The 15,434-nt window shown below is 41.4% G+C and overlaps 1 protein-coding gene across 4 annotated transcripts in view; it reads left to right on the top strand.

Annotated features, from left to right (window-relative positions):
• itprid2 (ITPR interacting domain containing 2) overlaps positions 1-15,434 on the top strand; it is a 53,829-nt gene that overhangs the window by 25,703 nt on the left and 12,692 nt on the right. For all 4 annotated transcript variants that reach the window (XM_085373854.1, XM_085373852.1, XM_085373853.1 and 1 more), the window contains exons 8-11: positions 71-166; positions 2,467-2,614; positions 4,571-4,631; positions 13,866-13,973. In XM_085373854.1, the coding sequence (XP_085229980.1) occupies positions 71-166; positions 2,467-2,614; positions 4,571-4,631; positions 13,866-13,973 (413 nt within the window). The remainder of the gene's footprint in view (positions 1-70; positions 167-2,466; positions 2,615-4,570; positions 4,632-13,865; positions 13,974-15,434) is intronic.

Raw genomic sequence — 15,434 nt, 5'->3', positions numbered from 1 at the left:
AGATTCTCCCTTCTCTCACATGCACGTGCGTGATTTAATGCCTCTCTGTATGTTAATGCTTCATATGCAGTTTTGATCTTGTGGCGGATCAGAAAAGGAGCCAATATAAAGAGAAAGGAAAGAGTATGAACTCCACAGGATCTGGGAAAAGCAGCACCGTGTCCAGGTCAGTTCATTTGCTCACTTCTCACTCAGATTTGTGCAGGGATCTGCAGAAAGTAACTCTCAGAGATGCTGATATTAAATCTCAAACCAGAGAACTCTTTAGTTTACCTTGCAAGGGAGTTGAAGATTTTAATCAGTAGAGTATCTGCATTGCAAGGTTTTAAGTTGTGCTGTTAGTTAAACGTAAGTCTGACCAATAAGCACCTAGCCAGTGCGACTGCAGTTATGCATTTATTTTAGCCAGATGCTTCATCCAATCACATGCCAATGAATTTATTTATTTATTACCACCTAAGTGCAGTAATAAATAAATTAAATGTAAATAAATCTTGTAATATTCTAAGTACATAGGCAGCTGCACTGCTGTAACTATATGGTAGCATGTCCTCTTTTGCACGCTCGGCATCCTGTGAATTGATGACCTGATTAGTTGAAGTTTGCCCATGGTAGATGGTGATAAACGGATGGTTCATCCAATCGTCTGCCAAGTAATGAAGTGACAGCATTTCTCAAACTAGTTTCTCAGAAGAAGTGTCCCGATGGTGAACTTTAAGAAACAGTCTGGTACTTCAGGTTTTTCATTTGTAGCCAAACAAAATTACTGTCCATAAAGGTCAAAGTCAGGGTGTATTTCTAAGAGGAAGTGTTATCTATTCAAGAGGAGTGCAAGAGTTTTTGTCCAAAAACCATCTTATTTTAAATTCCTTGGATGTCGAGCAGTAGTTAGGAGATTCCCTAGATCGAAACTCCAGACATCCAGAGGCCCCCAGAACACAAGAGACCAAGGAAGACCAACAGAGGGGCAGCCGCACCACTGTCCCAGAAAGAGCTGAGGAGAGTCCCAGATGAGGGCTCACTCAGCAGCCGTGGAGCAGAAGCCAGGGGGAGTTGCAGTGACGCGCCCGTGAGCTCCGCCGGCAGCCAGCCGTGCCTGAGTGACCGAGCCCCAGGCCGAGGGCACCCCACCCCCAAAGTGGCCCGAGCGAGCCCCAGGCTCCAGGCCCCGATAAGTGGCCGCCAAGGAGTGAGCCGGTGTGTACCTGGACGCCCATCCCCAGACACAAAGAACCACCAACGCACCGATGTCTGAGGGAGTCCGCCACTGGCAGGGGAAGTGGTGGTGGGGGGAGATAGACCTCCAAACCTTGGAGGGCCTGAGATGTCCCCAGAGAGGTGGCGTCTGATACCCAACCTGACATATAGACACAGACATACAGGCACACACAGATACAAACATCCATTCCCACCCTCATGCTCTCATATGCAATTACTCAACACGCAACCAACGTGGAGACAGACATAAAGAGACGCTGTACACACAATCACACTCCCCAAGCGTACTCTAAGCCCTGGGTCTAGGTACCCTTGCCCCTGGAGGGGGAACTGCACCCAGACCCAGGTGGTGTTACCCTTTTCCCTGGGGTGGGGAGAAGCAGACTGCCCCGGCTCGGCAGCAGCAGGGAGGCCCCACATTCCAGACCCCAATCGGACGGCCAACTCCTCCTCCCAGACCCATCAGGGTAATTCTGATTGGGCACTAGCCATGAGCAGACACTTAAATTTAATTCTTTTTAAAAGTTGTGAGCCAAAGTAAAGAATCAGGAACCTCTAGTGTTGAAATAAATGTAGGTTAATTGTTTTTGGTTGGAGTAATAATGGCTTGCAGTGTCACTGCTCTATCAGAAATATCTACTGTCCACATCCTTTACCTATAAACACATGTGGTGGGTAAATTATCAGGATGATTGTGGTTGTGGTGAGTGGACAGGATAAGGCGATGAGGTCGGAGCAGCAGGCGTGTCTGGCGGCTGACGTTATTAGCTGGTGTTAAATGTGGTAAATGATGTATAGTGGCTTCTCACGATTTCACAAGTACATAAAAATAGAAACTGTATTATGAAGATGAGTAGCATCATCACCTTACAGTGCAGACGATTATCTCGCTGAGTTATCAGCGGGTAGAAAAAGAAACCACAGCAGCCTCATCTAAATGCAGGTATCACTGTGTTAGAATCACCCAAATACAATATAAAATACACTATTTTGCATAACTACTTTACACTGTCTGCTCTACGCAAATAGCAACTTGTTGTGTTGGCAAAACCTGAGGTGAAAATCTGGGATGGATTAGTCTTCTGCTGCTAGTCAGGATTCAGGTCTCAGTAAAATGGTTGAAGAGCAGGACTCTGCTTGCTGGCTGTGTGTTTTCATAGCGGTTCAGATTTGCAGTCGTCACTCTGCAGTTAGAGAGAAAGTTCAGACTAATTCTGAACTTTCTCTCTAACGTGTGTCTCTCCGCAGTGTGTCAGAACTGCTGGACCTATACGAGGAGGATCCTGAGGAAATCCTGTTAAACCTTGGCTTTGGTCGAGAAGAACCCGACCTGTCCTCAAAGATTCCCTCCAGGTTCTTCAACAGCAGCTCCTCGGCGCGAGGCATCGACATCAAGGTACAGACAGAGCAAAAGAAATGGATTTGTTTTTGTTTTGATTTTTTTTTAAGTTCATCGTTGTAGTTTGTTTAGCACTTTTATAATGCACACTTGTGAATGATCAGAAGGTCGCTGGCCGTACATTGCAAACACTTTCACAGAACCAGGAGCACAGAGGATACGTCCAAGTCACTTCAGTGATCCTTGACTTTGCATTTAATGGCACAAGCAGATCCAACTTTCAACTTACTCAGTGAAATGTTTCACAGTCTACTTGATGGTCTGGTGCAAATTCTTCTGACACTCACTCATGCAGGACGATTTTTAATAACTTTAACGTGAATTAAATTTATTTTGCTCCAAATTTAAATGTTTTTTTAATACTCTCGTGACCAGATACTTCCAAAAACAATGAAATCTTCTTTATTTGCATGATTACTTTATATTTGCGGTTTATTAGAAAACGTTAAGCATTCACATTTTTCAGGGTTTTTTTTTTTTTTTTTTTTTTTTTTTTAAGTCATACACTAGCCATATTCAGGGACGTAAAGTTTTTTGACACATAGTATTGTGCAAATGTTTTGAGCCACCCTTCGTTTCTTTACATTTTGCCAGGAAAATGGGAAATCGGTGCAGTGTTTTATTGAAATTGGAAATCATCATGCATCGCTCTCTCTGCTGGAGTTTTTTTATTTCTTAAAGACGTGACTTTCAGCTACAGTTCATCTGCTGTACATAGTTTTTAGCTCTGCCACTTCTTCTTGCCCCGTTATCTCTTTTTTTTAAGATGACCATTTTGAGATATTCCAAGTTTTTGTCTAATATCTCCTTGAATCACCTTCTTGGTGCAAAAATACAATTTAATCCCTGTCAAACTGTTATCGTTGGCTTTTTTTAAAAAAAAGATTCCTATTCATATTTTTTTAAATCTTTGGTATGTTTTATCTTTTTATTTTATCATTAATACCTCTGTAGGCATGAGCATAATACTATTTCTGGCTTTTAGCAGTAGGCCAGTTTTTATTGGAGCTCTCCAAATAGCAGTAAGCTTTTTCTTATTGGGGTTTCTAAAAACCAGAACAAGATGTTCAGCCATGATACTAGTGTGCAAAACTTGGTCTACAGTGTTACCATGTGCGTGCTAATGAGGAACGCTGAACCAAGGAACCAAGGATCTTCACACTGTGCAGAATTGTGGCTTGTATAGATGTTGAGTGTAAAATAATTTTTTTAAAACCCGTTGGCATTCCCTCGCTGAAAGTCTTACATTCCCAAGGAATCATTATTGGATTTCCTGTGGTCCACAAAGTTGTGTGTTGGCAAATGTGAGACCTCACAATGCTCGGTCCTTCTTTTCAAGCATAATCTAAGGCAGTATGTGGTCAATGAGAGCGGCAAAGTAGTGGCTACAGACTTGCTTACTGCTAAAACTTCAGCTGCGTTTGAGGTTTAAGTTATGCACGTAACTAAGCTCTACTCTATTTCACTTGTGTTGCTTCGATACAGTGACGGAGATGCTTACTAAGGAGTAGCTTAAATTAAATTTACCGCACACTTGCAACAAATCAAAGCAATTTGTCTTCCCCAAATTACAAGATAATGTATCACAGCCATAGACTTTACAACCAAAGCACAGCCATAGCTAAGCAGAGTTATGGCCTGTCTTGATCAGCCCTGGTGGTGCTCGGGGAGAGGGCTGGTGAACCAGCTCCTCTAGTTACTTTTCCAGGTGTATTGGTACAGACCTGCGCCCACAGCTCGAGGTGCAGTGACTCATACTGTTGTTACAGTGAAGCTCTGCCTTTCTCTATTGATCAGACAGAATGCAAACATAAAGGGAAAAAAATTCCCACAGTGACTCTTAGTTACCTCTATATTAAGTAAACATTATCAGCAGGGGAAAACCTGCTGCCGTATTACCATCAGTCACAGATAATGTTTGTAATGGCATTATTTCCTGTGTTACATATACAGGTCTACCTGGCAGCTCAGCTGCAGCGGATGGAGGTGGAGAACCCCAACTACGCCCTGACAAGTATGTACCTCCATGCTTTTAACGCTGCTGCATCTCTTCTGGTGTTTGGGTTTACTTTCTACAGCCTCAGTGCTGCAGGTGGAGGGTTAACCATGATAGTGATGAGAAGCTCAGAGGTTCACGTCCTGAAACTGTAGGCAGAGGAAGTGAAGCTCTGTGACTGTGTGTGTTCTGTTCCCAGTATTATTGTGGTGTTTTGTGGGGTCCTTCAGCTTTTTTAGCTGTTCTGCCAACTGCCTGGACAACACTGCCAGCAAAGACAAAGGTCTGTTTGTCCCAAACTCACACACACTCGCACGCACGCACACGTGCACACAGACCTGCTCCGCTAACATCCTGGCCTCTTTTTGTTTTCAAATGCGTTTTTGCATGAAGGTACTGGCTCACTACCGAACAGACACACGCACACACACAGGATCTGGCAAAGCATTTCTTTTTTTTTTTTTTACTGCACTTACACTGTTAAACTGTCAAGAAGAAGACAGTCAGCTGTGTGTGTGTGTGTGTGTGTGTGTGTGTGTGTGTGTGTCTGAAGATGAATCACTTCAGAGGTGAAATTAGTTCAGCTCTAGAATACTTTAACTGAGTCTTTGGTCACTTTTCTACTTTTTAGTTGCTCCAGTTTATTGATGATAAAGTCTCACTTCTTCTTGTTTGCTGTTCTTTGTTGCTGTTGTGCTCGTTGAAGGCAACAGATTTATATTTTCATACGGCCGATCGAGCTCTGCCTTGTTTTCTTTTTTGGTCTTGTCTTTTTAGTTTTAGTTTTGTTTTAGTTTTTTTTTACCTGCAAGTAAGTTGTTGTCACGATCACTTCACACAACCAGCCATACACTTGTCAACGGCTAACATAAGATGCGGATTTGTGGTGTCAACTATGATAAATGAACAACTGTCTCAACTGCATAAAAGCCAAATATAAACCCAGGTCCAAAACTGTTTGGATGCTGTGTAAATGTAAATATAAACAGAATGCACTGATTTGCATTTCCAAAGCCCCTATTTTAGTACATAGAAAATATATAAGATGTTTAAACTGACACATTTCAGTATTTAATTAAAAATATTGGCTTAGTTTGAATTTGATGGCAGCGATACGTCTCAAAAGTTGGGAGAAGGCAACGAAAGGCTGGAAAAGTAACTGGGACTGTAAGAGCATCTTAGAGAGGTAGTTTCTCAGAAGCAAAGCTGTGCAGAGGTTCACCAGTCTGCAAAAAAAAACTGCATCTACAAACTGTGCTGCAATTTCAGAATAATTGTCCCAAAAGTCAAATTGCAGAGACTCATCTACAGAGCATGATATCACCTACACATTTGGAGAAATTGGAGAAATCCCTGTTTGTAAGGGACAAAGCTGAAAACCAGTGTTAGGATCACTGACCTTAACTCTTTGGTGAAAAGGTCTGTATTGCAGGCAGGGCAGTTTAGCATTAACATTTGGAACATCACTAAATTAAAAAATATGACAAAGAAGACCCAGGACTGTTAAGCAGCTAGATAGCAGACAAAAATGGGACAACACTCTTTCTCTGAAAGTCCAGCAGCTGTTCTCTTCAGTTTGTAGTTTGTAGACTGCTGTTAAAAGAAGAAGAGATGTTACACAGTGGTAAACATGGCCTGCTTTTATTTATTTATTTATTTATTTTTAATTTGTTGCTGCCACAAAATACAAACTGAGCCAAAATTTTTCCTCTTAAAATGGTGCATCTCATTTTAAATATTTGAATGTTTTTATGTTCTTCTGTGAGTAAAATCTGGTTTGCAAATCATTGCATTCTGGGTTTGTTTTTTTTTTAAACATTTTATACAGCGCCCTAACTTCTTTGGAATTTAGATTACTGGTTTAAATTGATCCCGACTCATCAGTATGCCAATGCAGGCTTTGGCATTTTGCAGAATAATGCCACACTTTGAATTGAGTCCATGTCGGCGCCTGGTGTCTCATCATGTGATCTCAGTCTGACTCTGTGATGTTGATCAGGGCTCTGTGAGAGCCATGCCATCTGTTGCAGGACTCAATGTTCTTCTTGTCATTCAAGGTTGTTCTTTGTGTGTGTGCGTGTGCGTGCGTGTGTGTGCGTGCGTGTGTGTGCGTGTGTGTGTGTGTGTGCGTGCGTGTGTGTGTGCGTGCGTGCGTGTGTGCGTGCGTGTGTGTGTGCGTGCGTGTGTGTGTGCGTGTGTGTGTGCGTGCGTGTGTGTGTGCGTGTGTGTGTGTGTGTGTGTGTGTGTGTTGCAGAATTAACTAAATTTAACAAAAGTTAATCTCAACAGCTGTTGGATTTTTCTACATAGAGCGTTGTGGTGTGAAAGGTTAATATTGTGAGTGTGAGCTGCAGACAGTAGCCAATGAAGTAATCTCTATCACCAACAAATAGAAATCCTGACATTTAGTTTACCAAAGGTCCCAGGCCTGGATGTTTATTTTCTAAAACACTAATGCAGGTCATTATGGACACCAAGAGTGGGTGTGGCTGCTCGTGTACATATATTATTTCTGTCTGCATATCTCAGGGTCACGACCTCATTTTCTTGTTAGCTCCCAGTAATAACTATATGAGTCACAAGATGTTTGATGGCACGCAAACTGAAGCTCCTTGACTCAACCGAGTCAAAGCCAAAGTTGTGGTGGGCAGATAAAAGTCATCACCTTTGGCTCTTTGCTGTGGTCCTCGGGTCAACCCTCAGCAGGGTTATGGTGTGGTTTGGTGTGATAGCTTTCTGGGGGAGTACCATTTCCACGAAAGAGGGTATGCTTGCTCTGCGACACTGTTTAGTTGATCCGAATCAAAGGAGCATCTGCATAAATGCCATACACCGCTGTTTCCAAGCAGGATATTTAAAAAAGTTATAAAGGCGTGATTGATTGTTATTCAACTCGCTCTTGTTTTAATGTTGTTGCTGATTGTTGTGAGCTTTTATGTGTGCAAAGAAATAATTGCACCTTAACTTGTCCCGGGAATATCACAGGAAAGAAAACCTCTTTGTATTTATTAATGATAAAAATCCTTTGACCTTGTCTCTTGACTTGTGTTGTTTGGAAAGGCGCAGTCCTATTTCTCATATTTAATTTCGGCCCCGCTGGCTTCCATTGAATTTCATATGACAAACAACTTCAAGTGGCTTCTTCCTGTTTCGCTGAAATCTCCAGCTGTCTTGACTGAGCAGCTGTGCCTCTTCAGCCACAAGCACGGTCTACATTGCTCTAATGCTTTTTATATTGAGTCCATTGCTACAAACTCTAGCAATGCTCTCACACACTATCCAAAGGTCTGCAGTGGCTCTCTTATCAATGTTTGTTTATTACACACATCAGAGCCCAGCGAACCTTGGCTGCCTTCATTGTGGAAATGGAGAGCACAAATGTACTGACAGCAGTCTCTCAAGTTCAGTATGATTTCAGTTTAATCGTCACAATCAGACGTGTTGAACGCTTCAGATGAATGCGAAGAAGTGAACATGACATCACCCTGACTGAGAGTCAACAGAAGACCTGTTGACTCTCTACAAATCATGCAACTCTTCCAGGCTTACGCTCTCAGGTGTTAAGAGTTCACAAAGAAGTCACAGCTTTTGACTGTTATTACTGACTGATATTATTCTGCAGATCAAACCGATGTAATGAGAAACGTTGACAATTTTAGTAACATACAAAAACAACATACAAATGGAAAGAAAAGCTTGTATTTGCCTTGAACTGGTGCAAAAAAAACGATAGAAATTAGAAAGTGATGTGCATTCTCAATTTAAATGTTGCCACAAAACAAATGAAAAAAGTCATACATTACTTGGAAAGACCTGAATTAACATCCCACAATTAGCTGCATTAACTGTCAGTGGATCAGCAACATGATTATTAGAGATTAGAATGTGAAGAAATCATTATAGAGTATTTGAGAGCAGCTGAAGCTTATTATTTATCAGACCATGAAATCCTGCATAGGCAAACAGTTTAATGATATTTTTTCGACATAATCCAGCCATGCGGTTCTGTTCCCTCATGCGGCACTGCTAGCTGTACTTGTGTGTGTGTGTGTGTGTGTGTGAAAGTCTTTTTCAAATCATGGATGGTGGGTTTTTAAAATAAAGAAAAGATGGACTATTGAGCCTGTTATCAGCCCTTTGTTCAAAAGTCAGCATCCATGACGGTACACTTAGAGCTGTAGTTTATTGGATGAATATAGAAAGTCTATAGTTTTTAGCGGATTTTAGACCAGTGAAGGGTTTAACACAAATTTTGCTTGAACTGTTTGGAAATTGCGAGCGTTTTTATACATGGTCCCCCATTTCTAGAGACTCCGAAGTGATTGGACAAACAGAATTTCAAATTTCATAATTATTTTAAATATTTGGATGAAAATATTCTGCGATGTTATGCTTTAGCTCATTCATTCATTTTGGAAATGAAGTTTTCCAGCATTGAATCTGAATTTGAGGAGAGAATAGCTGCTCTATGGGCGATAAATACTAGTGATCTGGTTCCACTCACAGCCATACACGTCCATGCTATAACATTTCCTCCACCGTGTTTGGCAGATGTATTTTATGAGGTTTGTCTCGGATCATCAGCTGTTTTTCTCCTGAGATCTTTCAGGTCTTTTTAGTGTTGCTGAGCTGATCAGTTCCTTTATTTCACGATTGTTGTTTTGGCCACTCCTAAATTTTTTGCTGTCTCTGATAGGTTGGTTTTTCAGCTTAACGATAACCTGCCTTCACTTGCACTGACAGCTCTTTGGGCCCCATTTGAAATTAGATTGAAAACCTTTGAATCAAATTCAAATATTATGTCTGCTTCATTCTGACATTAAATAAGAAGGGGACAGGCCTCACATGGCCCTCAAACTGTATCAATTACTTTTAAGCCTGTGAAAATGGGGGAAATGTTATGATATGTGCTACATATCTGGCGGTGTTTTTCAAGTATTTCCTTGCTTAATTTTGTAAGATGATACAAACTACATTCTGAAGGTCACAACGGATGAACTGAAAACATTTGGAGCATTGCGAAGTGGAAAAATGCAACAAAGAACGCCCTGAACTGTTGAAACCTCATATCAAGCAAAAGGAGGTCATGCAACACAATGGTAAACGTCCCTCTGCCCTCAACGTTTTTTGAAACATCCTTGCATTAAATTTAAAGGAAGTGTATTGTATTGTCTCAACATTTGATATTTTGCCTTGCTGATGTACTCACTGTATACAACATGTCAACTTTTGTGGACCAGGGTTGTAAATGACAGGCACAGATGAAACTTCAGAGGAGCGTTTCCTTTTTTTTTTTTTTTTTTACCTCCACATACCTGGACACTTGCACATGGTAACAGTAAAAGACAGTCCAGGTCTCCAAAGCTAAAAGATTAAGTAGATGTTTATTTCAAAGCTAAATGTATGAAAGTTACAGATGGGTGTCTAAGATGAACTGCTCCTTTAACAGTTTCTGGCCCGTCTCAGGTTCCTGGAGGCTTTCTTCTTTTCCAGAACATTCTCATACTCGTCCACTGGTTCCCTAGATCCCAGACATACATGCGTGTGTTGTTGTTTGTTATGTAAGCTCCGTTCTCACCATCAGAAAGAAATCTCCAGGGATGGATACAGAAAAAGAGTGTGTGCCGTTTTCACTTAATCCTCACTTCCTGTATTAGGATCCTCAGAATGAGCATTAACGCAGAGTCAGCAGTGAGCAGGAAACTCACTCGCACAGTATTACTATCATCACACACAGCTGTATGTGTAATAGGATGTTCTATACTCATGAGTTGTGAGTGACAGCCTGATCTGCAGCTTATTTTAACCTCCTCGGACCCTGTATCCACATATGTGGACATCACAATTTGGGTTATTTAGACTAAAATACTCAATTTTGCTCTACATGGGCCTGATATCCACTTACGAGGACATTATACTGCTACTGTTCTATCAAAATTTTAAACAAATCCTCATATGTGGCTCTTATTTTTCTTAAAAACAAAAATAAGGTTAAAAAAAATATCAAAGAGAAATTAAAAATGCATGTCGTGAAAGAGTTCGGGTCTTAGGAGGTTAAAGGTGCATTAATTGGTTTTGGGTTTTTTGGGCCACTTTGGGGTAAAAACAAATTTTAGGAAAGGCCAACGTCCACATCTGCATCATTGCATAGGGTCTTTTTGCTTAGTTAGTTTATGCTAACCTTGACTGACTCAAGCTAAACGTCTTCCAGTAGCCTTGTATACTTTGTGGTTGACTACAGAGTACAGAAACTGTAGCAACTAGCCTGCTATGTATGGTTTTGCCTGAAATATTGGCTGGATGTTTGGAGTAAAATTATCATTGTTATCCACTCGTCCAGAACATGCACTGATTCAAACCAGATTAAATAAACTGTAGGTGTGAAAGCACACTGAAACAGAACCCAGGAGCTAAAGCAAGCTAAAACATCAGAGATGCTGAGTAAACTCTAAGCTACAACTTGGCTTTTGCTTTTAACTTTTTATGTGAGAGCACCATCAAATGTACACATCCAGTTATGATGTGTTTACTTTTACCTCTGATGCAGTATAAATAAATGTTGTTGTTGTTTTGGCTTTGCAAGTCAGAGGTGAGGGAAATATAAGTTAGCAGATCTGTGTTTCAGGTTGTTACATAAAAGCGAGAAACAACATGTTCACATAAAGACAGGAGACAGAAGTCGGTGTTTTTATAACCGACTGATGAGTATTTAGACAGTGAGAGACAGGCAGGGGGAGCAGGGAAGACAGGAAAGTATGCAAGTCATCATCCTGTTAGAAATAAGACTGACAGCTCGACTTACACAACCCCAAGAGGAGGGAGGAGGAGGAAGGAGTGGCGGAGCTGACGTCCGTGTTCAGCTTTTGATGTTTTTCATTTCTCAGAATAGTTCTTCAATTCAAAACATTCATTTTGTTTAAAACCAGATTTTTAACAATAGCAATTTCTCTGAAGAATGAAGTCCTGCTGTGGAATCACTCCACCATTCACTCCTTTATTTCTGCTCATCTAATAAACACTTGTATAGTGAGCTCTATTTTAGAGCAAAGGCCAAACTCATGACTGTCAACTTTCATCTGTAACAGGCTGAAATTACATTTATGGAGCTTTACTGAGAATCTGATGAAAACATGTCCGTTTCATTTTTAGAGCCTAGAGCACACATTTAGCTTGTAACAATACAAAAGCAGGGGAAACTGAAAAAAAATCCATAGTTTCTGGCAGTTGCTGTTCGTGTCTCTGGTCTCCTGCAGTGTCACAGCTCTGGTGTCTGGTTTTCTGAAACTGTGAATCTCCTGAGATGATTTTTTTTTTTTTTTTATTTTGCTCAGCACTATGCAGGATACAGAAATCTATACTTTAAGATCTTTTTCACTTAAAAAAGCAAATTGGTCATTGCTTTGTAGTTGGTTGATGCTTTACGCCCTTAAAAAAAAAAGTGGTTTGTTCTGTTGAACAGGGTCAGCATAAATTCATGGCTACAGTCTGTCCTGTGCCAGCAGTCCAGGCTGGAAGCCTTGCACATGTCCTTTTCTTTCTTTGTTTTCCTGCTGTTCTCTCTCTCTGGAGCGGTGTGTTATGACTAGGGATGGGTATCGTTTAGGTTTTATCCGATACCAGCGTTTATTACTGGGTTCCTCTTCTTCAGAGGAGAAGACTGCTCGTCTCCTCCTCCCTTTCGTCCTCCTTTTGCTCCTCCCTCTACTTCTCAGACGCAATTATAAAAAGTTAGAAAAAAGCCAAATCACTAACACTTTGGAGTAACGCAAATATTGGTCAAACAACTACTAAAATAACTATTAAACTATTAAAAACTATTAAAAAAAAAACACCAAAAAAACCACCTGTCAGGAGTAGGGATGGGTATCGTTTAGGTTTTATCCGATATCGGTGCCAAACCGGTATTTTTGAAACAGTGCCGGTGCTTAAACGGTGCTTAAACCGGTGCTTAAAGAATGGAAAACACAAACTTTGTCCAAAAACCTCTCATGTTCAGCTGTTTTTTTTTGTAAAAAGATAACAATGTTAGCCTTTTCTGCAGCTATAGAGCATATACGGCATCACTCTTGGCTGGAAGCAGTGCTTAAACAATGGAAAAAACACAAACTTTGTCCAAAAACCTCTCATGTTTAACTGTTTTCCACTTTTTCTTTGGTCACTTTAGCCTTTTTGGCCAGGGTGAAGGGAGTATCTGCCATCAAACAAGAAGACAGCTGCATGTAACTACGACGGTGTTTGCTAGTTCACCTTACATGCATTAATGTAATAACGTGGTTAGCCTACTCAGCGTAAATTACACACGAACAACATTAAGCTACTCACGCAGAGAAGAACGGCTGCTGCTGCCATCATCATCCTCATCATTTCTGCTACACTGGCAGGGCTAGGGGCCAGGACTCTACTCTTCGTGTTTTTGGGGGATGTTGCTAACTCCGGGTCCGATAACAGGCACCACACCCGCAGTAGATGTGCTCGGTGTGAGGTCTTGCAGCAAGCTATCAAATACGGCGCATTTCTCGGCTTTTAAAAAAAACGTTATGCGTCGCCAGGTGTTTCATCGGATTCGAGGTGTTACCTCCTTTGACAGTATCACAGTATCAGCTTAAAGCACTTGTTGCAGGCTGCTGAGTTTGCATATTTTGCTGTGAAGTACAGCCATACTTTTGACCGCTTTGCCTTGGTCATTTTTAACCTGTAGCTCTGCTCTAAAAGAACGTACGTACCTGGCCCCGCCTACTATCCTCGGAAACGTAAAATGATTGGCTAGAATGTCAAAGGAGCTTGCAAAGAAAAGCGTCTGGACTTCTTTAAGTTGCTTGAAGACGTTTCACCTCTCATCCGAGAAGCTTCTTCAGTTCTAAGGTCAAATGGTGGAGAGTCCCAGATATAAACCTAGTGGGAGTGACCCCCCACAGAGGGACAGAGGGGAGGGGTCACTCCCACTAGGTTTATATCTGGGACTCTCCACCATTTGACCTTAGAACTGAAGAAGCTTCTCGGATGAGAGGTGAAACGTCTTCAAGCAACTTAAAGAAGTCCAGACGCTTTTCTTTGCAAGCTCCTTTGACTACGATGACCTGGATGACTGAGAACCTTCACAGACAGATTGGCTAGAATCTAAAGTGTATCACAGCTCAGGAAAAAAAAGCACCGAAATGTGCGCTGCTTTTCGGTCTGGTTACTACCGTTTATGTCAGAACGATACCGGTACCCATCCCTAGTTATGACCGTCTTGTCTGCCTTCTTTCTCAGGTCGTTTCCGTCAGATCGAGGTCTTGACAACAGTAGCGAACGAGTTCTTCCAGCTCTACAGTCAAGTTTCTGGGCAGCCGGTCCAGCGGATCAGCACTACGGATCAAGGTAATGACGACAACAACAACAGAAAGTCCATTGAAGGACTGTTTTAGTCTGGACCGGCTGAGCGGCGCAGAGAGTCGTGCACAAACACTAATCTGACTTTTACTGCTGTGGAGGATGTTTACAATAAAATGTACTTAATATATTACAGTGGGCTTATTTAACTGAAGTCATCAGACTAGAAAAACACTGATAAAAATCACTAGCTGAATAGTTGGGTAGCCCTATACTGAAAGCAAAGTCCATATGGTTTTTAGTCATATCTGGTCAACTTGATGCTTTAACAAGGATCACTTTACATAATAGACGATGAACAGACATTTTTAAATAAGACATGATCAGCACCCTTGCCTCCTGACTAGGGATGGGTACCGGTATCCGGTTCTGACATAAACGGTAGTAACCAGACCGAAAAGCACCGCACATTTCGGTGCTTTTTTTTCCTGAGCTGTGATACACTTTGGATTCTAGCCAATCATTTTACGTTTCCGAGGATAGTAGGCGGGGCCAGGTACGTACGTTCTTTTAGAGCAGAGCTACAGGTTAAAAATGACCAAGGCAAAGCGGTCAAAAGTATGGCTGTACTTCACAGCAAAATATGCAAACTCGGCAGCCTGCAACAAGTGCTTTAAGCTGATACTGTGATACTGTCAAAGGAGGTAACACCTCAAATCTGATGAAACACCTGGCGACGCATAACGTTTTTTTTAAAAGCCGAGAAATGCGCCGTATTTGATAGCTTGCTGCAAGACCTCACACCGAGCACATCTACTGCGGGTGGGTTGCCTGTTATCGGACCCGGAGTTAGCAACATCCCCCAAAAACACGAAGAGTAGAGTCCTGGCCCCTAGCCCTGCCAGTGTAGCAGAAATGATGAGGATGATGATGGCAGCAGCAGCCGTTCTTCTCTGCGTGAGTAGCTTAATGTTGTTCGTGTGTAATTTACGCTGAGTAGGCTAACCACATTATTACATTAATGCATGTAAGGTGAACTAGCAAACACCGTCGTAGTTACATGCAGCTGTCTTCTTGTTTGATGGCAGATACTCCCTTCACCCTGGCCAAAAAGGCTAAAATGACCAAAGAAAAAGTGGAAAACAGTTAAACATGAGAGGTTTAGGACAAAGTTTATGTTTTTTCCATTGTTTAAGCACTGCTTCCAGACAAGAGTGATGCCGTATATGCTCTATAGCTGCAGAAAAGGCTAACATTGTTATCTTTTTACAAAAAAAACAGCTGAACATGAGAGGTTTTTGGACAAAGTTTGTGTTTTCCATTCTTTAAGCACCGGTTTGAGCACCGGCACTGTTTCAAAAATACCGGTTTGGCACCGATATCGGATAAAACCTAAACGATACCCATCCCTACTCCTGACAGGTGGTTTTTTGTTTGTTTTTTTTTGGTTTTTTTTTTAATAGTTTTTAATAGTTTAATAGTTATTTTAGTAGTTGTTTGACCAATATT

The sequence above is a fragment of the Diplotaxodon limnothrissa genome, linkage group LG16 (genome assembly GCF_057381915.1).
Source record: "Diplotaxodon limnothrissa isolate DT_005_m linkage group LG16, D_limnothrissa_male_GT1.1, whole genome shotgun sequence".
Lineage (NCBI taxonomy): Eukaryota > Metazoa > Chordata > Actinopteri > Cichliformes > Cichlidae > Diplotaxodon > Diplotaxodon limnothrissa.
The sequence above is the reverse complement of the archived record's forward strand: the minus strand, read 5'-3'. Positions and strand labels throughout refer to the sequence as shown.